This window comes from Daktulosphaira vitifoliae, unplaced genomic scaffold (genome assembly GCF_025091365.1).
Source record: "Daktulosphaira vitifoliae isolate Bord-2020 unplaced genomic scaffold, ASM2509136v1 Scaffold_1, whole genome shotgun sequence".
Lineage (NCBI taxonomy): Eukaryota > Metazoa > Arthropoda > Insecta > Hemiptera > Phylloxeridae > Daktulosphaira > Daktulosphaira vitifoliae.
The window spans coordinates 15,172,140-15,195,613 of record NW_026099572.1 but is presented as its reverse complement, the minus strand read 5'-3'; the positions used below and the strand labels follow the sequence as shown (position 1 = coordinate 15,195,613).

Here is a 23,474-nt window from a genome sequence, read left to right as displayed (position 1 = left end):
AAAAAAAAAAAAAAAAAAATAAAAAAAAAAATAAACACATCATGGTAAAATTAATACCTTCTCAGCTTCGCATCGAAGCTAAAACATATCTTATTAAAATTAATACCTTCTTTGCTTCGCATCGAAGATTATAAATATGAACCCGATATTGATTATATTTTCAGCTAATTTTAAAACAATATTATTTTAGTTTCAAATTTTATAGATCACTTCTCTAAAATATATGACGGAACCCTTATCTATATATATAATTTTAATTTACTAATTTCTTAAAATAAGAATACAAAACCTGAGTTTAAATATAAATATTAAAAAAATATTTACAATAGTCCATTTTATTATTTTCAATTAATATTATTAAAGTACAATACTCAACATTTACTTGCACTATATGTACATTTTGCGTTATAACAGTTTTTAAATTATTAATGAATAAAAAATAATAGTTAAATTATTAATTATTTAATATAGAACTATATAAATTATATAAACTATTGACATATTTTTAATATTATCTTAAGTAATGAATTTTTATAAACTAACAATTATAATATATAATTAATAATTATATACCACCATTTTTGATTATACTATATTATAAATTAACAAATAACTATTAGATTTCATTAGAATAATTTGAAAATTAAAATTTTTCTGTTAAAATACTACTAAATTAGAAAGACATCGACATTTTAATTTTTAGCACTAAAATTTTTTATTTTATAAGAATTAAGAATATGTTGAGGTTTTTTTCTTCTAATAAATAATCTATTATGATCTATAAGATTTTTTTGTTGATAAGTACTATTATAATTAGATTGTTGTGAATTTTTTTGATCATCTTTAGTACAATATGGCAACTGTTCAGAGTCCATCATTAATTGAAGAGCTGGTAAAGGCAAATAGGGCATTTCTTTTGCCAAAGTAAATTTATTCCAAACAATAAAATTTGGTTTAGCAATTTTCCTATCTTTATTTTTTTGAAACTTTTTTTCAATAAGTTTTCTTTTTATATTTACCAGCACATTATTTGTACGATTATTAGTATACTCAACATTAATCTTTCTTCTAAAGGTATTCAAAGTGGGATTCTTTATAACAACTTCAGGAATTGTTGAAGTTTTTGAAGAATTTGTTTCTATTGAATCTTTTTCTCCTTTATTTTGAAGCAATTTACAAGCATCACGTAAACCTAAATTATAGATAGCTCTAGCTATGTTATCAGTTTGTATCAAATTTCTATCCCATTCTCTTATGTTGTTGATAATACCCCAATGAAATTCTGAATTTAAATTAATAAGTTTTTCAATTTTTGATTCATTTATTCCTATATTGACAACTGGTTCTAAAGTATTATTATCATACATGTAATTAATCTGATTGGAATCTAAAGTAATATCAGCTTTATTTGAATAAATCATATCCGAATCTAATACTGTAGGAGACAACTTGTGACCACAGTAAGAACATGATGTGGCATAAAAACTAAAAACCAAATAAATGATAATCAGTGACATAAAAAAATTTGATTGAAAATTAAACCAATAGAATAGCAGATACTGTGAAATGACACACATAGGGTAATCAATGTAGCATTATAATTCATAATTAAACTATTATATTGAATATACCCAAAAACTTTATATTACTGTAATGATTATTTTTTGAGCACAAAAGGTGAAAAACTAATAGAAATTTGTTCATAATTTTTTTATGGTGTGATGACATTAGTATTTATATTTATTATCAATGTCCACATTTATTTTCTTTATTAAATTACGAGTCCCAATATTACAACACATGTACATTTTTTCACAAGTCAATCAATTTAAAAATAGCATGTCTAAAAGAATTATGATATAAACAAAAAATTAATGGTATTGCTTCTCATAATTATATATGATTGTACATTGTTTTTAAAAAGTCTAATTTTTAATATAACATTATGGTCATTCTCAAAATGAGCAAAAAAGGCAGCTGCCTTCTTGATTTCTTTGTTTAGTCAATTTTCATATTCATTGTATTATAAAATTTCACAAAATTTAATTTAAAAAAAAATATTTTTCTCATAATTATATTATAAATTATAAGATTAAGAGCATTATTTTTAATAGTTAACCAAACCTACATAATTTTAGTCAAAATTGTATTTTTTCATTTAATTTATATTAATTAAGAAATTATTGTATTTATTCTATCGCATTATGTTAAAGGGTTTTTTTTTTTTTACTCGTTTATAATTTAAAAATAAATAAATAAAAAATATCATAAGGTTAGGTTTTTCTTTATTAAAATTATAGAAACAATTTTCCCTAAATTTAAGATAATATTTATATTCTCTTTAATATTTTTAATTGAATAAATCAATCATTGGGCAACTTATTATTGAAAGGTTGATGATTAAAAAAAATTTATTTTAATATTTAAAGAACTTGATAATAATATAATATACCATTGACTAAAATATATGTTCACATTTTTTTTACTTTTTATATTAATTTAAGATATATTTTTTTAAATAATACATACAATCAATCCTTCAATTAAATACTTTTACTGAAGATTATAAATTAACTATAAAAAATTACTGAAATGCATAAGAGGCACAATATGACACTGTCTTTCCTCAAGTAAGCCTATTTTGTGATTAACTAATTATTTAACAAACAATTATTTTTAAATTTTCTGATTGTTTTATATACTTAATTGGAAGATAAACATTTTAAATATCTACAAAGTAGAAAATGTTAATATTATTTTATAAAATCAATGTATTAAACTAAATTAATATTTTACCAAAATTTACATTTTATTTTCTGGAACTGTATTCAAATGATTATTTGAATTGTTTAAATTATAGTTTTTGCTATTTATGGTAATGAAGGGTTCCATTTCATTAATAGTCAGTTCTGAATCCATTTGTTCATCTCTAAAATCAAATTATATTATACATACATACATAAAAAAAATTTAATGGTGCATCTTAAAATAAAATAAGAAAAAATAATAATAATTTCTCTTATTAATTTAAAAATTAATATTTGAAAAACAGTAAACATAAAGGAAAAATGATTTTTGTTCAATATTTTTTAATTTTAAAATTTAACTAAAAATTGTTAATTCTAATTTATATCATTTAAAATATTTAAAAATTAATATAATATTATTTTTAATAAACAATTAAAAAGGATATAAATGGATAATTTTTGTATGATTGTTAAGAAAAAAATTTGTTTTTTCATAAATCAATAAATTTTTTTACGTGGTTGTTAAAAAAATAAATCTAAATATAACTAAAATAATTATGGAAACAACAATTAACTAATAAATTCAGTGAAACAAGTCCAATCCTATTGATGAATATCCTAAAGATGACATAAATTGAGTTAGTTCACAAGAACTATCCAAGTAATATAACTTTGAGAACAATTTTTATAACGTTTATGTAATTTTATAATTTTACCTTTGTTTACTTAATTTATAAAAAAATCATACAGCAATTTAAATAAACTAGAACAGGAAAAATTAAATTTAACTTAATTTTAAAACTGAGGACACATTGGGCGTTGTTTAATTTATTTATTCAATAATAAATAAAAAAATTAATTAAACTTTAATCTCTATAAACACAATATAGCTATATATTTTTTTTATCTATCTGAAAAAAATTAACCTTATCAATAATATTCCTTAAATTTCCACATTAAAATTTTATTGAAAGTAAAATAATTAATAGTGACTCACAAGGTTTAATTAAATATTATTATACATTTTGTAACAAAATATTAAATGAGAAAACTAAGTGTAAATAACGTACTAGGTTTAGATAATAATTTGCATAAGTAAAAAAACAATGGGTTTTAAAATATATAATAACTTCTTCACATAATTTTAACTATGAAAATTAGATTATAGTTTTATAAGAATAACATACTTTAAATCACTTGAAATAAAATCAAACTCAGATTTAACATTTATTACTTCAGGTTCCTTTTTTACTATGGACAAGAACTCATTATTTGTATCCAACATTTTTTGAATAAAAAAAACTAAAACAAAAAATTTATTTGAAAAATAATTTAAATCAATCTTTCAGTATACCTTTAAAAGAAAAATATTAGTCAAAACTTCAGTTTTTTCTTTTTTAACTGAAATTAAATTTTTCAATTAGGGTTTATTTTATTTATTTACCAAAAAATAAAAAAATAAAGAATAAATATGAATAATATGAATGTTATCTAAATAAATACGATAGTCATAATTTACAGAGTGGAAATTATTCAGAAATCGTACAATACTAAACTTAAACATAGAACTATCATTATGTTACATAAATTGCTTGACGGAATTTCCCATAATTTGGGTTTTTTGAGAAAATTTATATCTTATCTGTTTTCTATACATTACTCTGTTCATAATGTTCTTGAGAATTTAAACATGTGTATTCGAACGACGGCAATTTTTTAAAATTATTAATGGTATTAATACTATATGAGAAGATGTTAGAAATGAAAAATATGAAGTAAATAATAGTAATAAAAAAAAATGGATACGTTGCATAGTTAGGTCCAGTATAGATTTAATCTGACAGTGATTAAAATCACTATCATAAGAAACGCTTCGATGCAAAACTGTAGATAATATTTCATTTTAAGTTGGTGGATAGTTACAAAAGCAACATCAACTATTTCCTTAATTATATCCAAATTAGTAATTCTTAAATTCAAAAATATAATATAAAATTATATATTATATAATTGTTTTCAAATTATTATTGATTTTGATTTTTAATATGTTAAAAGTAATCATTTTGAACCTTTTTTTTTTTAAATTTTTTTTTTTTCATTTTATATTACATAAAATAAGCTTTGATTTGATATATGTTTAAAGGACGCAGTATTTCAGGAACATTTTCAAAAATTAAGTTAAAAAAGTTAGTTTTTGTAAAAAAGTTGCTATTTTAAATCCCCCCCAATGATCAGGTTAAGTGTTAGATTTTCAAAAAAATGATATCAAATGAAAGGGAAATGTCTAAGGTTTTAGTATAAAAAAAATTATGTTGATTTGTTTATTTTTGAAAAAGTTATGGAAGTTTTAAGAAAAAAAAGTGAAAAAATGACAAAATTTACCGATTTTTAAATTTGTAATTTTTTTGGATATTTCCCCGATTTGCGAGGAACGAGGGAAAATTTTTCAATTTTTAAGGGTAATGTCTTCAACTAGATACGATTTGTGATCTTTTGACGTATTGTTGAAAGAAATCGGTCCAGTGAGAGCTGAGAAAAAGTGGCAACAGACATAAAAAAAAAAAAACACATCATAGTAAAATTAATACCTTCTCAGCTTCGCATCGAAGCTAATATAGAAGTTTTTTTGAAAATAATTAAGGTGTCGTTTTCTTCTGATATGTTTTATTATTACAAAACTAGTTCCTGTAAAAAAGTTATACACGTAAAAATAATTTGGAAAATATATTGTTTAAAAGAATTGAAATGTTAGATTTTTAAAATTGGAAAATGCTATATAAAGTAATTTAAAAGATTGTTTAATAATACTTTCTTTCATGAGAAATTATTATATTTAATAATAAGTGTAAATTTTCGAATGTTATGTTAACGAAAGAAAGGAAATAAAATGTTTAAAGTTGTGTCCTTAAGTACACCCATAAAAACGGTCTGGATACACTTGGGTATTAAACGAATAAAATCTGCCATAACTTTTTCAAAAATGAACATATCAATATAATTTTTTTTTTGTAGATGCTTGATGTCTTTACCTATCATTTGGTAAATTTTTTTCCTAAATTTAACCCTTTACCTGCCCATAGGGAGGGATTTAAAATGACAACTTTTTCACAAAAAATTAACTTTTTCAACTTAACTTTTAAAAGTGTTCCGGAAGGTCTGACACTTTTATATATATCTTAAATTAAAGCTAATGTAATGTTCTTTATTATGGAAAAAAAAATTTAGGACTATATTTTATCTTCACGGTGAAAATGGCTAACAAATGCTATTTTTGTGTGAAAATTCTCGATATTATATTTTACATTTTTAACTTTATAATGCTATAACTAATTGAAAAGTGTATGGATCAATACAATTTTTTTATGAAAAATAATATTTCTTAATAATCCCTTTTTCATTCAGGATATAAATAAAGAAATAGCAGTTCATGTAGCTTTTGGAATAATCCAGCAATTATTAAAATTGAACACTATCTAAAGATTTGCATTGAAGCGTTTTTTATGATAGTGATTTTAATCACTGCAGATATCATTATACTTGATCCAACTATGTTACGTCACCACTGTGCCGCGACCCCCCTGTGCTGGGTTTTTTAAATACTTTAATATAATCTACAAAATATGAATATGTTAAATTGTCCGATTCGGTTACTTTTAAAATACTAAAAATTTTATTGATTAATAACACAAATTTATTTAATATGTAGTAACTGATAACTCAAATTAACATTTATATACATTTTGATTTAAATTGATAGGGAACGTTTGTAAGTCTCCTAACCCTAGTTAAATTTTTTGTTATACAAACAATTTTTTTGAAGAGTTTTCACAAATCAGTGTCTAACCATTGACTTGCCATATGGAAAATTTTGGGTTTACAGGACTCGAGATTTACATGATACTCGGTTTGTAATGTTCTTCTCTAGAATATTTATAAATAATTAATAATTCTTTTATAACTAAGGCCATCTAAAATTTGATTCAGGAGCATATTTCGTTATTACTTTTATAACATAGCTCTGGACAGAAATTGTATCAGTTGATTAATTCACTAAGAAGAGAAAATCAAACTTGGCAACCAAATGTCCAACAGGTATGACACATTCAAGTTGATAGGTGTCTGACGTCACAAACCCCATTTATACCTTTCTATAACAGGATTGAAGACCTGAGCAAAACTCACTTATTTTTTCACTTTTAATTTTGTTATTTTGGTCTGTATTGGTGTATTTTCTGCATATCTTTTTACTCTTAGCTTAACTTTACTCACTTAGCTTACAACTTACATTTATCAAAATATCACATCATTTGTAATAATCACATTTGATTATATTTAGACATTTTCTTATTTTAATTTAAGACATCTTCATAAAAAATAACATTGAACTTTATCAAGACAATATTTTGATTTAACTTTCATCGAGATCACACAAGGAATTTTCAAATAATAGTTTTATTATACCAACTATAATAATCGAGTGATGACTAAAAGTCTAGGAACTTGTATTTATTAAGTCATTACAAATGACTTTTTATTACAAAGAATTATCATCCTTTATTTTTATTAATACTACCAAAATTAACCTATTTTTAGTTATTATAATTTACTACTAGCCGGAAAATATTTAGTTTAAAACTCCTTTTAGATTTACACTGTTTCCACTACTGATAGTTGTAACCCAACGTACTTTTTAAATATTTTGAAGCCCCACTCACGTAGTATATATATATTTTTTTAATGGAGATATAAATTTTTGGACCCCTGACCTATATACAGGCCCGCATTTAGGGGGGGGCATTGGGGGCATTTGCCCCGGGCGGCAAAAATCTTAATAGGTATACAATTTTTAAAAATTAATTATTTTTATTTAATTTTAAATTTTTTCAAACAGAACAATTTATTTTTATGAAACAAAAATATCTATTTCTAAAAAAAATATTACTTTATTATTTTCTAACTTAAAACGTATACAAAGATATAAATGTAAAAGAAGATATATCAAAGTTGTATAACAACATAGACTACAGATAGTAGTTAGATAATAGTATTGATTATACATAGTAATTTTTATAATCAACAGCACTATAAATAAAGTAGGCGGCAATTTATTTGATTCATGTTTTTATCTAATTTTAACAAAGTATTGATATTTTCTCCCTTAAACTGGTTTTATGGATGTCGTCGGCCGTTGATAGTCGATTATTATTGGAATACTAAGAAAGTTAAAACACAATAATTTGTCTCATTTTTCACAAAATTACTATCTAATAATGTCACACTAATAATGTGTTGTGTACAGACAGCTCATTGTGTTTAGTACTCGACTACAAGTGACCGAGTTAATATGTTGAGGTGTTTTTTTTTATTTGTATATTTTATTATTTATTAACGTATTAAAATGAGAGATGGCAGAAAACGTTTAAGTGGAAGTGCTTATAAAAAAGTTGCTAAATTAAAATTAGAAAAAGAACAAAAAGTCATTTCTCAAACCGCAAAATTAACTTCATTTTTTGGCAATCAATCTCCAATTCGCCAAGTGAAATAGAGACTACAGCTGAACAGATTTTAAATGAGTCTAGTGATAAAAAGTAATTTAAAAATCAAATGTTAACTTTTGTACGTTATTTCAGTTTTATATAAATGAAAAATTTTATAATTTTTTAGTGAACATCCTCTACATAGTACTTTTGAAACCATGGAAAATGAAAATCAATTAATTGAATATTGGGAATTATTAAATACGCCAACTAAAAAACCCAATCCAACACTTTTGGGGGGCGGCAAAATTAAGTGCACCGGGCGACAAAATTCCTAAATGCGACCCTGCCTATATATTATTTATAAGAAATTTTAATTTTTACGAAAGGAAGAACATATCTGCAACGTATTTTGATTATAGAGTTTGTGGAGCTCATCGTTCCATAGGCACAACTATGGGGATAGGGGTGCTTAGTTATAATTTAGCTATAATTTTGAAAATTATGTTTATTATTCTATAAAAGTATTTTTAAGGAGGGAAAAAAATATAGTTAATACCCTCAAAATTGTATTCTAGTTTCACTAATGCATAAATTATTATATTAACATATTTTTCAATTGATAATTTAACTGACATTTAGCTAATCACCAATTGTTTTAATCCGCCAATTAGAACGCCGGTTAAATCAATATAAGGTCAAATAGTACATCAATTTTAACTTATATTCATTATATTCGTCTAATTCACAAAACGTCTAGTTGTTTTTTTGATTATTTACACGTCTTACATAAAAACTATTTACTATTACCCACTACGATGATGACAATATAATCTACTATAAACAGTCGTTGACTACCAAAACACTGAATAGATAAAATCTTATCTATTCTAAAACTAAAATTGTATTATTTTGAAGCACAGTGTTTTGAAGTTACACGATTATAATAAGTACAAAAGTTTCTTTATAAAAAAAAATCTGTATTCATGTTAAATTATTTTCGGTATAGGAAGAGTATAACAAAAATTTTAACAATATAAAAATTTTAATTCAATGAACAGAAATCATTATCACTAAATAGCTTATCATTTATAATATTCATATTTCGTATGTTATCATGACACGTCTAGAAATAGTGTAAATATAATAGTTTTACTGCGGCTCTTATTATATATATATTCTTTTTTGTTGAATTAATTCGGTTAATATTAAACTTGATTGTTATACTCTTTAAAAAGTTTAACAATTTATTTCTTAGTGTTACTTTAATTATTTCAGAAAATGTACTTTTACCTAAATTTGTGTAAATACCAGTACATAAATTACAAATAACATATTTCTTCCGTCATCAATTTGTGCTGTAGATTATTTTTAATCTATTATGGATGTAAGTTACTGTATTCTTCATAACTTAAAATTAATTATAGTCTTTATATGAAGTTTTATTTTTTTGATGTAAAAATGAAAACGTTGTAAGAGACATTATTAAAACAAATTTTGTGTGTGAAATATGCCTAATCTATGATAACTTATAGTTATTTTCGAAAATATGATTATTATTTTAGAACTTTTGCGAATAACATATTTTTTAAATGTTTAAGACATTACAGTGTTTCTATGATATTATCATACAATAACTTTATAATTAGCTTTATTATGCGATTTATCAACAACTCAAGTGCGTGTTAATTTAAGTATAATATACTCACTTAAAATAATGCTAGACTGAATATTTTATTATTTTGAGTCCTTAAATACTTGCTTAAGTTGATAAATTATAAGTATAATGTACACTAGATTATGCTTTAAAAATTTAGGAAGATGTTATCTATTTAATAATTGGTGATTACATTGACTTACATAGAAATGTATTTAGGGAAGACATGGGCTCTGGGCTTTAAAATTTTTAGTGTTTCTGGTGTGTTTTGATATATATGGTATTTCTTATATTGCTAATAAATTGGAAAAGAAATTTTAGGTGAAGTTTTAGAGAATTATTTACATATTTCTATAAAATATGGATTATTTATTAAAATATGTTCTATTTATAAAATTGAAGTATCAAATTAATTCAATTATTTATATTGAAAATACTTCTTTTGTTAATTTTAATTTTAATGATTTTTGAATTAGTATATTTGTATATTAATTCACAAATCATTTTGTGTTTATTTATATTATTAGTATAATTGCATATATTTTATGCATAGTTTATAAATACAAGTAGTGGACCAAATGGATACAACAGTTCAAATACAGGTCATACTACAGTAGTGAGTTAATTTTAAAATGCTTATCGTCAATGTATTATTAACTAATTTTAATGGAATTGGTTTTTTTTTTATAAAAATTTCAGTTTATTAATGATGTTCCTCAAGAGAGTGTTGAAGGTAGAATGACTATGCCAGGTTCACTAATGCAAAACATAGGAGACCCTGGTTTTAATACACTAGATGAACCTATTAAAACAACCATTGTAAGTATATTAGAATTAATATAGTAGTTAAAATCCTGATTTTTTTTTTTCAAAAAATCATAGATGAGGGATTTAAAAGCTGTTGGAATGAAGTTTAAACATGTCTTATATCCCAAAGAAAAAAACTCTCTATTGAAAGATTGTAAGTTAAAAATTTTACATTTAATTATGTTGCTTTCTAAATAATTATAATATTTTTAGGGGATTTGTGGGGACCTTTGTTACTATGCACTTTTATGGCAATGTAAGTAACAAATTTAAACATAATATATTATTTATTTAGATTATCTTTATATATTGCTTAGGGTTTTACAAGGAACGCCTGATGAAATGGAAATAGGAGATGGAGGTCCTGAATTTGCCGAAGTATTTGTTATTATATGGATTGGTTCTGTGATTATTACATTAAATTCAAAATTGCTTGGTGGCACCATGTAAGAAATAATTTTTTTTAATGCATTAAAAATGTTTTTATTGTTATACATATTAAGATAAATGCTATATTAGTTAATTTTCAAAATATTAACTTTGTTTGATTCCTATTAATCGTTATTATCCAAAAATTTTAGATAAAAAATACATTTTTTAGTCACTTAATGTGTTTCAAATTAATTGATCAAAATTACCTAAAATAAAAATAGATTTTGAACTATAATTTGTATGCTTAAAGTATATAGTTTATAAGGTACAATTTTGTGAGTAAACATTTATAACTATACCAACTAGCAAAACAGAAAGTATATTTTTCAATAGTCATAATTGATAATAAACTGTATATCTGTTAGCAATGTCGTAAAAAGAAAATTAACTGTTTGTACTTTTAATCCGTTTTATATCATACAAGCATATTAACTCAAAAAATTTGAATCATTAAAGTGTTGTATTTAATAAATGGATGAAGTTATATTAAAAATTTAAACACCATTCACTATTAAAAAAAAAAGTTGTTAATGGTTTCAAATAAGTTGTGTTGGAATCATTTGATTTTCAGGCAACAATATGTTGTATATGATATTTGACCAAAAATTTAATGGTTTAAGTCATTTTTCTTTTTTCAGTCAATTTTCTTAAAACACATTGAGTAAATAGTAAACATTTTTTTTTTACCTTAAGTTTTCACTGTGTATTCCTTTAATATTGCGAAGATCAATTATTTTTGTGATATCCTAGTACATATAATGCTTATTAATAAAGTATAGGTCAAGCTTAAAAACTATATTATTAATTAAAAGAAACAATTTATCAAGTAAAAAATGTTATTTTTCAGATCATTTTTTCAGAGTGTCTGTGTTCTTGGTTATTGTTTGTTACCAATAGTTTTAGCATTAATTGTATGCAGATTTATTTTAATGTTTCATCAATCAAACTTTATGTTCTTTTTGAGATTTTCAATATCAATTGGATCATTTCTTTGGTCAACATATGGTAAATATATATTGCTAACAATTATTTACATTATACGTTGCATTGATCATGTAATTATTTATTTTATAATAGCATCAATTGTTTTCCTTGGAGACAGCCAACCACAAGGAAAAAAAGCGTTAGCCGTATATCCAATATTTCTATTTTATTTCATTATGTCATGGCTTGTACTCTCACACACAGTGTAGTATCTTAATTATTTCTCGATAATAAATGTATGTATAATAATACCAATAAGAATATTATCCTTATTAATATTAATACTTAAATTATTTTAAGCATCTAATTCTAAATAATCAAAAAGTATATTGATACAATACATTATTATTTTTAAAAAGTGGATTTATATGCATTTATACGTTTTGTTAAGTATTTTCAAACACATCTTCAGTCTTTACAAATTTTTATTAATACTTTAATACACAATAATGTGATCTAATTTGTGATATAATGTTAAGGGAGAATAAGGTGTTTATTTTTCCCAAAACAAAAATTATTTTTATGCTACTGTATATTTCATCAACAAATTTGTACAACCTTGGGTCCTTTTAAAATGGCTAAACAAAATTGATAAATGTTTATAAATATGCTCTCTATTTATTTTTAAATTCCCTTGATTTTGGTTAATGATTGGGTTAAAAAAAAAGTATATAGAGAGAGAAGAAAATATTTAAAGTATTATCATTAAAAAAAATTTGTTATGATCAGTTTTCAATAAGATTTTTCAATTTATAGAGAAAAACGAAAATATATAAATGATCGTTTTTAACAATAATTTTAAATACAAATTATTGTAATTTTTATGACATTTCCTTTTACTGCAGCAGAATATTTTAAAAATATTATGTTGATTTGATCAACTAAATACAATTTATGATTTATCATCAAACAACAATGGTCCAGTAAGAATAGAATATTCATGTTGACAAACTCAAAAATAATAATAATAATCAACTAAATTAAATCGATAGCTTTTTAGCAATACAAATAGAAAATTATTCCATAATATCAATATAAATAATAACTGTTTAATATTTTATTCTAGAATTAACATATTTAATAAGTTGTGAAGAGGTTTCATAATGTTCTCTAATAGGAGTGTAACTTAAAGTTGTTTCAGTAATTTTTTATATTTATAATTATATAAAAATCATAAATTTGACCAATTTTTTGGAAAATGAATGTCTTTATCTAATATGAAAATCATTAAATTACAATGATTAAAAAACTTAGGTTTAAAAATTTAAATGTGTTTTCGAGACATTAATGTACTTCTTAGGAAAAACATTTTAAACTGCAAAATTTCCCTGAGAATCACATTTATTATTTAATTTTATGATATCGCAAAACTATTTTCAACTATCTAGAGTCCTCAAATATTTAGTTATATTTTGTTTATAGTACCAAACTTGTATTAAATTAAAATAATGTTGTTGTTTTATTTATTTTAAATTGAATTTAATTATAATTATTTTTTCCTTATAGACATTTGTTGATATAATAATTGTTAATGATACACCAACTCATTTGCAATGAATCAATCACCTGTGCGTTAAGAGTATTATTTATCATGCTGAAATAGTGCTATTTACTGTTTACATATTTTGTATATATATATATATATATTTCTATAAATCTAAACTTCTTTTTATCAATATTGATTTTTTTTTGTCAAACTTATTTAAAAACAACTGGTTGTTTATTTGTTTTATTAAACTGAAAAAGTTATAGAAATAAATTTTGACTTAAGTAATGGTCTTAAATTGCAAGTGCAATATTGTAGATTAAAAAATATTTTTAAAAAATAATGAAATGATTTAATACTTTCATTTTATTTTATCTTTTCCCATTTAATCTATGAATTATTTCATTGTGATTTTCAAAATAAAATATAACCTAAATGTTAAAAAAAATGTTATGGAATCTTATATTTTGCCTTTTTATGCACATTGTTACAGGTTATTACTCTTTTAACAAAATAAGAAATGCTCGCTTGGTTGATTACTTGATATTGAACAATACAATTTGTATTGTTATAACGGGAATTTTAAATAAAATGTTTCTTTTAGGAATAGGAAAAAGAAATGTGTTGTACCTAAATATACTAGAATTTTTTTTATAAATTTAAACATACAAGAAGGAATACTAATAAAGATATAGTACAAATTATTTTACTATTTCTAGAGATTATAGGTGATGAGTTGCTTCATTTGCATCATCCCCAAAAGTTATACTAGAATTTAATATAAGTAGAGTGCACAGTACCTGTAAATACTTAAATGAACAGATTTTTTTATATCAGATAGTGGCAAAATGACTCTTTCTTTACAACAAAATATGTACTGAAGAATTTCGTAGAACTGAAGCAATTGAACATTTATCATGTTTACCAAGTTCACTCTAATTCTATGTTTTCATAAAAAATATGACTTTTTTTTCATAAAAACAAATAGAGTAAGGTGGGGTATGTTGACAAATGGAGAAAGAGATTCAATATTTATCAAAAATAATTAAATGTAGAAACATATTCTTGCTATCATAGAAGCTTCTTGTGGTACATATTGATACTCATTAGTACTACTTAATCTCTAATTTATAAGAGACCCATTTTTTTACAATAGTTTTGGTTATAATGTTTTAGAATAGTTTTCGTCATTCCTATTGGGGAGAAATGAGAAAATTATAATTTTTAGGATAATCTATATTTATTCCATAGAAAGTGAAAAAGACCATTCATGGTCGGAGGCAAGATTAGTAGCATTTCTTAATTGTGATCTCTTATTTTAAAAAACTTCTTGTATTAGAGATAATCAGAAAATTATTAAGCATAAGTTATACTTTAGCGTGTATGTCAATATATTACAGTATCTACACAATGAAGGGTAATATTTTACATAACAAGCACTCTAGGTTAAACAAGTTGGTATTTATTTTATTAAATTTATAGGTCAAATAGGATTTTTATGGAATTTATATTAGTCTTTAAGTTTTAAGAAATATAAAATAAAAATAATTATTGAAAATTAGGTTCTTAAATAATAAAAACAAAAGTATACAAATATTTTTCGTTTATTTAAAGTATCTCATTTTTTCCTTATTATTTAGTTTATATTCATATTTTATACAGATTCTATAAATTCTAAAAATATTTAGTTTACTTAACTTATGTTACCTGACTTTAGACGTATACAAGACCAACTTTATAAGTAATTAATTAATATTACACAATTTAAAAAAAAAACACAAATGCACTTAATTTCTATATTACAATTAATGTAAGTATAATATTTATATATATTTATGTTACATGAATGTATAAGTTATTATATGTTAACACACCTCTCTATCCTAATGATATGAACAATGGATCGGTATACATTAATTTATCCTCATGAAAATTTAAAAGTAGAAGTAAAATAAAAGTTGTTTTACTCAAAAATAAAATATTTTGTTCTAATCTTAAAATGTTTGTTTTTTCACTGTAACAAAACAGTTGAAATTAAACGACTTATCAAGTGTCTTTGATACAATGTCAGTTGATAAGTATTTGAGTTCAACTAAAATTAACTATTTAATTAAGTCTTTAGAAAAATTTTTAACACAAATGTTAAAATAAAAGGTTAATATGAACACATTAGTTTTAGGAACAATTACATATTTTAATAGCATAATGTTTATGTTGTTATGATTGTTATATTATTAAAAACATATGGATACGAAAACAAAATGGTTTTAAGAATTAACTTAGAGAGGATGAATAACATCTAAGATGATTAAATAATACTACTATTCCATTAATTTAATGAACTTTAGCATTGCATTACTGTTGTGAAACCCTGGTAGGATTTTTAAAACAAATAAAAAAAAAACAACAATTGACAATTATTTCTAAGACTTAATTAATGATAAGAAATTATTTAATGACTATATGATTGCCCTTGAGGCAAGATTTTAGGAACTTTTGTAAAACTAACAAACAAATGGGATAATATTAATTGATATGCTGGAAAATTAACATGTCAATGGACCCATCAACCAACAAGTTTTTTTACATAATATGGTGGGAAAACAAAAGGAAAACATATTATACCTAATGTTATTATATTTTACTATAACATATATTTGTTATACTAAAACATTGAAGTTATTAAATCACACTTATAAAAGTCCACACGTCAAATGATTAATTTTTGAAAAAAATTATTGTCTTTTTATTCATTTTATTACAAAATACTAATTAAAAGAAGAAAAATAAAATAATATACTTGTTAATGAATTAATATGAAATTGTAAATAAATGGCAAATTAAATTTCAGAAAACAGTAATAAACGTATTGTGTGGAAAACGGCTAACATTTTGAGTCACATTGTTATAGTATTATGTCAAATATTACACCCATAAATGGCAGTTTTATCAGATTAAAAGTTTTCTATAATGAAATTAATTAAATTAAGGATATATATATATAGATTATTTCAATAATTATAAAACATAATATGCTAGATAAAAGAAAACAGTAATAATATAAATTAATTAACGAACGAAAAACTGTCTTTTATAACGTAAACAAAACTAATAAAAGGTTTGATTTTATACTGATAGTGATATTTTGATTATTCCCAAAATATTAAAAACATGATTATTTACAAACACTGTTTGAACATTTTACTAACATTTTTAACATACATTAAACAAAAATACTACTTATACAAATTCCATAGTAATATATAGAAAACATCAACCGAAGGTTTATTTTTTTACAAAATAATTAAATTATTTGTACAATGTTTACATGAATATTATCATGTAACAATATTTAAGAATATAATATATCAATACAAACGTTATACTGAAATAAAATAAGTCATAATATATAGATAAATATTGCGAGGATTGTTTTTCTTCTATTATATTAAGTATTTATAAATAAAATTCTTATGAAGTAATAAAACTATGCATAGTACATAAATTTTGATACAAAATCATGCACGTGCCTTGCCTAACATAGAGACAATTTTCCATCAATAGGAGCCCTGAAATATGTGTTCTGGCCGAGCTCATCATATCCATTTTTTAAGGACGATGAGACTGACCAGTGTCACTCACTGTTGCTTTGATGATGATGATGATGATGACTGCCAACAGATGGAGACGATACTAGAGCTAATGGATGGCCAGGAGATGTTAACATAGGAAACATATCACTTTGGTTCTGTACTGACATAGATGCCGTGAACATATCAGTGTTGGTAGATGTTGTCTGTCCAGCCATAGTTGTTGTTGGCGGGTTAATACGTTTTTCCTTCTGTCTACGATTGCAAAACCACACGCGAACTACTTCTTTTTCCATAGATAAATTGTCTGCTAGTAGTGATATTTCTTCAGATGTAGGTTTGGGATTTGCTCTAAATGCTTTTTCTAAAGAGTACCGTATTGATGTTTCAATAGAAGTGCGCTTTTTCCGACGTCTACCTATGGCTTCTGGTGTTGTCAAAGGATTGCACAAAGCACTTGGGTTAGTCATAGTACTGTCAGCATCTACTAACCATTTTTGCAAAAGTGGCTTCAACTTGCACATATTCTTGAATGACAAATTTAATGCCTCAAACCTTGATATAGTTGTTTGAGAAAAATCATTTCCATAAAGCTTGCCCATTGCTAATCCAACATCACCTTGAGTAAATCCTTAAAAAAGAAACATAACAAATTAAAAATTTTCAACAAAACTTTATCAAAAAAACATAAAAGTCAACTCACCTAATTTTATACGCCTTTGTTTAAACAATTTTGCAAATTGTTCAAGTTCTTCAAGATCTGTAGTGTCATCAGCACTTGTTTTAGTTTCTGCTAACCTACTGAGAGCTGCTGCTGCTGAAGAATCTAGATCACTGTTAGTAGACGATTGATTTTGATTAGAGTGTTTTGAATGGTGAGATGGTGTTGAAGATCCAACTGGTCGAGACTGACCATTACTACCGGGAGATTGATGATTGTTGATTATGTTTATTATATTTGTTTTATTATTAATGTTCTGAGCTTGTTGAATCTGTTGAAGCTGAAGTGACGCTTGAGTTAATGCTTGGTGCACCTAAAGAAAATAATTTTCACACGATTAGTTTAAACAATAGAAATTTTTTTTTAATTTTATTTTATTTCATACTTATAAAATACTTTTCGTAACATATTTACCTGGTTTTGGAAAAAAAACGGCGTTTGACTCCCATGACTTGCAGTGGACTGTCTCATCAATAAGTATTGGATTTGTTGTTGAAAAAGTGCTTGTAATTCTTGTGGTGTAAGTGAAGACTGACCACCAGGTGGACTACCCATTAGTGGATTACTTTGAGGTGATAAAACTCCTAACCCTGGGATCTATAATATAAACAATAAAATATTACTATTCATTCAATTAGAATAATTATATAAAATAATAATAAATACTTGTGCAAATTGTTGATTTTGTAACGCAGCCAATGGATCACTTCCAGATGTCATATTGGCTGAGTTATTACCAGATGGTCCAGTACTGCTAACGCCTGAACTAGATGAGCTACCAGAATGTCTATGTGAAACCTAATAAACAAAAAAGTTGAATTAAGAATTCGCATTGCAAAATTATTTATTAATGTTGAATGATTTTTATTTTATTTTTGTGAATATTAATTTATAATACTAGTAATAATTAAAAATAAGTTCTTAAACATTTAAGTAACTACTGATGAAATAGAGCAATAGATACAAGTCATGATTTACAAGAAAATAAAACTCTAGGGAAAGCTGAGCGTATTTCTCTTAACTAGAAAAATCCATTAAATACTACAATTTGCCCAATGACACAAAGATGATAGAAATAAGAACACGTTCACGCTTTTAATCAATTCTCATCAAAAAATACTATTGTCATTGTTCCTCATTTTTTCCCCTTAGCTCTCGGGTTCTCCATCAAAAATGGCTTTTATTCAATTATAACTCATACGAGTATCGCCTTCTAAGAACCATTAAGAATTTGCCAATTATTAATGTACACGATTTTCCCGTCATATATTAATAATAAATTATTTTTATAAATGTTGGCAAAAACTTTTGTGTAGGTAGTTGCTAATGAAAAGAATTCGACAACCACACATTGATGTATCATACAAACATTTCTTGTTCTCAATATTTTTTCATTTCAATCTATGATTGATGATTATTCAACTATAGTTATCAATTTAGAGGTAATGTATTAATTGAAAATATTTTTATATCATTGATTAGAAAAATTAAAGAAATTAACTGTATGCTATACTTAAGAATGACTTGGCAACTTTTCGAGTTTTTCTTTAACTTGAAAATATATGTTCGATAAGCTTATAAGGTAAACTATTCTTTTGTACCTACTATTATTCAAAGGATACCACTTCTCTTTATATGAATATTTTTTTGTACGCCACACGAGTTTTTATTTATTTAAATGCCATACGCCTGACCCTTTTTTTTACCACAACCCGCACCTACTTTTTCCATCTATATAAACTGGACTATATTAAAGTAGGGTCGAATATATTGGATAGCCCGAAGGCTAAAGGAACCGTTTTCGATACGTTTAATCTCTGAAAAGCTGTAGGTAAATAATTAAATATTCAACGGAAAGTAAAACGTTTCAAAGGCATGTGAACCGGAATTCGTTTTTTGTATAACGTAATACGTCCACTACAAAGAGTATGCTCTTTGTGACTATAGAAACAATAGACAATTGAATACGAAACAAGCTCAGCAGTAACATTTGACTTTCGTAATATCAATGTAGAAAAACGATTGATTTATTTTGCTAGTAATAGGAATTTTAAGATGGCGATAAACTTCTCGTAAGTAATTCTTCTAAGATAATGTTAGTAGTCTTACGTATGATTTGAAAAATAACTAAAATACTGAAACGTCCTGCGGCGCATGATAATGACATTAGACATGTGAAAAAAAAAACAAATGTTTTAAACACGTACATTTATGCCACGGAGAAATTGAACAACAAAAAGAATACGATAATTAGTATAAACCTGCAAGAGTTAGCTCGTCTTCCCTTCTTTAATTACGTTCCCTGAGGTTATTGTGAACACCTCATAATGAAAGGCGTAAAAAAATAAAAACCGTCAAGCCAAAATGATTAAAAAGGTAATTCGGTTCGCAAATAGATCATATTGTTATTATAAACACCATTGATAGGCGTTTTAACGGCAATAGGTTACATTTTCTAAACTTGTTATTACATTTGCATAAATATTTACCAAATTTAATGCTCCAGTTCTGTCTGGCGATCCGCCATCCGAATTGAGCAACAAATCGCTTCCGGTACTGTCCTCACTATGATTGACCATGTCGTCTCCCACCCTATCATCTCGGTCATCGTCGTCGTCGTCGCCATTGTAGTCTGCAAAAAAATTGTTAAAAATAAAACGCATTAATCACTCATTTTCAAATTGACTAGAAAAAAATAGTCGAGATCCATAACCGATTTGGGGTGGATAAAAAATTCATAATAAAACAAGTACTAACACCGGTAGTAACACATTAGTACACGATTAAGTTCAATAAGCTGGTCTCGCACATAAAACAGTATTATAATACAAGTAATCTGCGCATAAATCATTAACTTTTGTTGTCCGACTCGTGCGCCACACAAATGCGTATATTATTGTACGGGAAGGGGTTGAAAAGGCAGCACGAGTCGCTATTGTGTCGGCAGAGGGTTTCGAAAAAATATGATTATAATGAAATAATTTACGCTCGTACCTAATTTAGCCGTGATTGGATGGATGATGAATCGTTCGGCAAGGGACGCGCACACAAAAAACTCAACCCCCGTGTACATTTGCGCAATTGGTTAGTTATGCAAACTAGGGTAGAAGCGACGTTACCCCTTTTTTTTTTTTAAACCCGCACACGCCCAATTTATGTATCCGGATGTTTTAATTCAACCCTCTCCATGACAGTTTGTAATATTTCCGAGCGAAAAATAATTATTATTTTATTTTAAAGCTGGCCAACCGTCGTTCTGTCTGAGCGCAATCACAGTGCTCTAGTCTGATTTTATCCGGACGGAGGTGGAGAGGAGAGACGTTTCACAAATTTTTCGAGTTTTGGGAATAATTGAAAAACTTCAAAAACCATATCATGCTGGTGCCCGTATGTCTAGCCGACCATTCTATGTGCGCGTTTAATTACGTTAAAATTAGAACAACTTTTGTACGCGCATTATCGTTGTAAATTAGAGGAAAATCTTGCTGAATCACCACAACCCCTATATGCGGGTTAAACGGTAAATATTCAGTTTTTTACCACCCCCGACAAAATACATTTTCCTGATCTCTTGCGTGTCAATCGGGGCCGGGAGCTAAAGAAAATATTGTATTATTTTACCATACGGTATTGGATGATCGCAGGTCATAGGGCGAACAGATACACATCGGCGGGGTTGGCCAGCCGACGAGAAAAAACGGTCCGGCTCGCGAGCAAATTGAACGTGTTTGCGCTTTTGCATGCACGGTGAACGTTTCTTACCCCATTTTCACCCTCTTACATGTATATATTATTATGTTTTATATTACGCTTGAATGTTGACCCTAAACCTGCACGTTATAACGTCGAATACGATCTGCCGCGTATGTTTATAGTGATCAAATCGACTTTGTTTAAAGTAGTTTTACATTTAGAAACCGCAGCTTACCTCCTTCTGGCATTGGAGACGGAGACTTGGCACTTTTGATACTTTCGGCGTCAGTACCTACAAAAAAAAAAAAACAACGATCCGTTATTTTCGTGTGTTATACGAGACAAAAATAATACTAGTAATAAGTGAAAGGATAAAGGGTTGAATGTTAGCGCGCCCGTGCTGCCCCCGTTTTTATTGTCCGGGCGCGCGTCGCTGTGGCGCATACTAACCGGAGGGAGTACCACCGCAGGGTTTTCACGAGAATAAACAACGGGCACGAGATATACCTGATTATTACACGTTGGTATTATATATCGTCAACACACACACACACACGTCGGGTGTCTATTGTAAATGTACTGCACGAGGGGTACGTGACCATTGGCGGTGGAGACGACCCATGCCCGGGGGGGGAGGGAGGGGTGAAGTGGTATCGATGACATTTGGGAGTATTTGTCGGGTTTGTAATTTTCGACACTACAGAGTGCGGTCGAACGCACTTAGCAAACTCTTCCAATCCTTTCTTTGACTTTGTATTGAAATCGTTTAACTTTTTCAGTCTTTTAATTTCCCAATGGGCTATCACGTGGCCTGCGGCACGAGCTAGTTTTTCGTGCGATTATTATTACTTATTGGTGCGCTAGCCGATGAAAACTTTTATTGTTACGGTCTTGGTTATTATTTGGACGGTTCGAAGAAATAATAACAATAATAAACTCTTAACGAAAACGGAATGCTTCTAGATCAGCGAATGCGTGGCAGAGTGGAGGGAAAAAGCTCGTAGGAATAACACCGAAAACTGATGGGTGGCACTACTACGACGGGGAAGGAGAAATAAAGACCGTAAGTATCGGTGTATCCCCACGGGTGACATTTGGCGGCTGAAGAGCGCGATTTGGTCAAAAGTGATGTGTCTTATTTATGTAACACCACTAAAGGAACGTTGGAAAAAAAAAAAGAAAAAACTAGACGGTCCGAACACCCTACCGGCCATTTATTACGTTTAACCTCGTCGGTGGACTTTGGGTGTCTTGAATGTGTTGCGCGAGGGGTATACGACAAGGCAAATTTAAATTTATGCGTTTCGAAAACATACGATATATAACACCGTGTAACAAGTTCGTGTCGGTCATTGAATGTCGATTTTGAATTATCTGCGAACGTCTGGTGTACTTACGCTTATAATAAATAATAATGGACAGTTGAAAATCATAATAATAATAACGATAATTATCTGTCATGATAATGATTTGTTTGGATTTGACGAGTTGGCGGCAAGGCTGGCGGAAAATGTAAGGCCGCCCAAAACGATTATATTGACACGAAAAACACGCATCGTAGACACTCGTCTATCAAAAACGAAAATCGCACTAAGACTCGCAGCTAACCAAACGCTTAATTATTTACATGGGAAACCTCGTGCTGGTGAAGGGTCTCGGTTTTTAATGATACGACCGAAATGGCATTACTGTTCCCAGAAGCAATAGTAATTTTTATTTCTGAATGACATTAATAATTTGGATAATATGAAAATAATAACCGCCATATTCGGTAGGCAATTGTCATTGCAATCAATGTTGTACCGCGCGCGCGTTATTGAGGTCTTCGCAGAAACGGTCTAAAGTTACGGCATTTGCCGAAAACTAATTAACATTAGTAC

General features: G+C 26.4%; 3 protein-coding genes across 5 annotated transcripts in view; 1 reads left to right on the top strand and 2 right to left on the bottom strand.

Annotated features, from left to right (window-relative positions):
• Window positions 1–553: 553 nt before the first annotated feature.
• On the bottom strand, window positions 554–9,053 carry LOC126902561 (uncharacterized). Its single transcript, XM_050679957.1, has 4 exons — window positions 9,035–9,053; window positions 3,935–4,049; window positions 2,807–2,929; window positions 554–1,485 (listed from the first exon to the last, which is right to left on the bottom strand). Exons 2-4 carry the CDS (start codon window positions 4,030–4,032, stop codon window positions 693–695), a joined length of 1,014 nt encoding a protein of 337 aa, XP_050535914.1. The 5' UTR covers window positions 4,033–4,049; window positions 9,035–9,053; the 3' UTR covers window positions 554–692.
• A 314-nt stretch (window positions 9,054–9,367) lies between these two features.
• Window positions 9,368–13,903, top strand: LOC126902694 (protein YIPF6). Of its 2 annotated transcripts, none has more exons than XM_050680257.1 (9): window positions 9,368–9,611; window positions 10,435–10,497; window positions 10,581–10,700; window positions 10,764–10,842; window positions 10,902–10,944; window positions 11,006–11,134; window positions 11,968–12,125; window positions 12,198–12,340; window positions 13,611–13,903. In XM_050680257.1, the coding sequence occupies exons 1-8, from the start codon at window positions 9,606–9,608 to the stop codon at window positions 12,311–12,313; spliced, it is 714 nt and encodes a 237-aa protein (XP_050536214.1). In that variant the 5' UTR covers window positions 9,368–9,605; the 3' UTR covers window positions 12,314–12,340; window positions 13,611–13,903. The 2 variants fall into 2 exon arrangements, with proteins under 2 accessions (XP_050536214.1, XP_050536223.1); XM_050680266.1 differs by having other exon boundaries at window positions 9,370–9,611; window positions 10,409–10,497.
• A 2,951-nt stretch (window positions 13,904–16,854) lies between these two features.
• LOC126902189 (POU domain protein 2-like) overlaps window positions 16,855–23,474 on the bottom strand; it is a 29,111-nt gene continuing 22,491 nt past the window's right edge. For both annotated transcript variants that reach the window (XM_050679218.1, XM_050679226.1), the window contains 6 exons: window positions 21,830–21,886; window positions 20,391–20,533; window positions 18,568–18,699; window positions 18,316–18,498; window positions 17,884–18,214; window positions 16,855–17,811 (listed from right to left, as the gene is read on the bottom strand). In XM_050679218.1, the coding sequence (XP_050535175.1) occupies window positions 17,225–17,811; window positions 17,884–18,214; window positions 18,316–18,498; window positions 18,568–18,699; window positions 20,391–20,533; window positions 21,830–21,886 (1,433 nt within the window). In that variant the 3' untranslated portion in view covers window positions 16,855–17,224. The remainder of the gene's footprint in view (window positions 17,812–17,883; window positions 18,215–18,315; window positions 18,499–18,567; window positions 18,700–20,390; window positions 20,534–21,829; window positions 21,887–23,474) is intronic.

Bases quoted from the DNA above. Each gene is read 5' to 3' on its own strand.
- LOC126902561 (XM_050679957.1), bottom strand. From the start codon at position 4,032: ATGTTGGATACAAATAATGAGTTCTTGTCCATAGTAAAAAAGGAACCT. The intron at 2,930-3,934 runs GTATGTTATTCT...ATTTGATTTTAG, and splicing joins TTTATTTCAAGTGATTTAAA to AGATGAACAAATGGATTCAG. The intron at 1,486-2,806 runs GTAAATTTTGGT...TTTGGTTTTTAG, and splicing joins ACAGTTCCAGAAAATAAAAT to TTTTTATGCCACATCATGTT.
- LOC126902694 (XM_050680257.1), top strand. The intron at 10,498-10,580 runs GTGAGTTAATTT...TAAAAATTTCAG, and splicing joins ATACAGGTCATACTACAGTA to TTTATTAATGATGTTCCTCA. The intron at 10,945-11,005 runs GTAAGTAACAAA...TATATTGCTTAG, and splicing joins CTATGCACTTTTATGGCAAT to GGTTTTACAAGGAACGCCTG.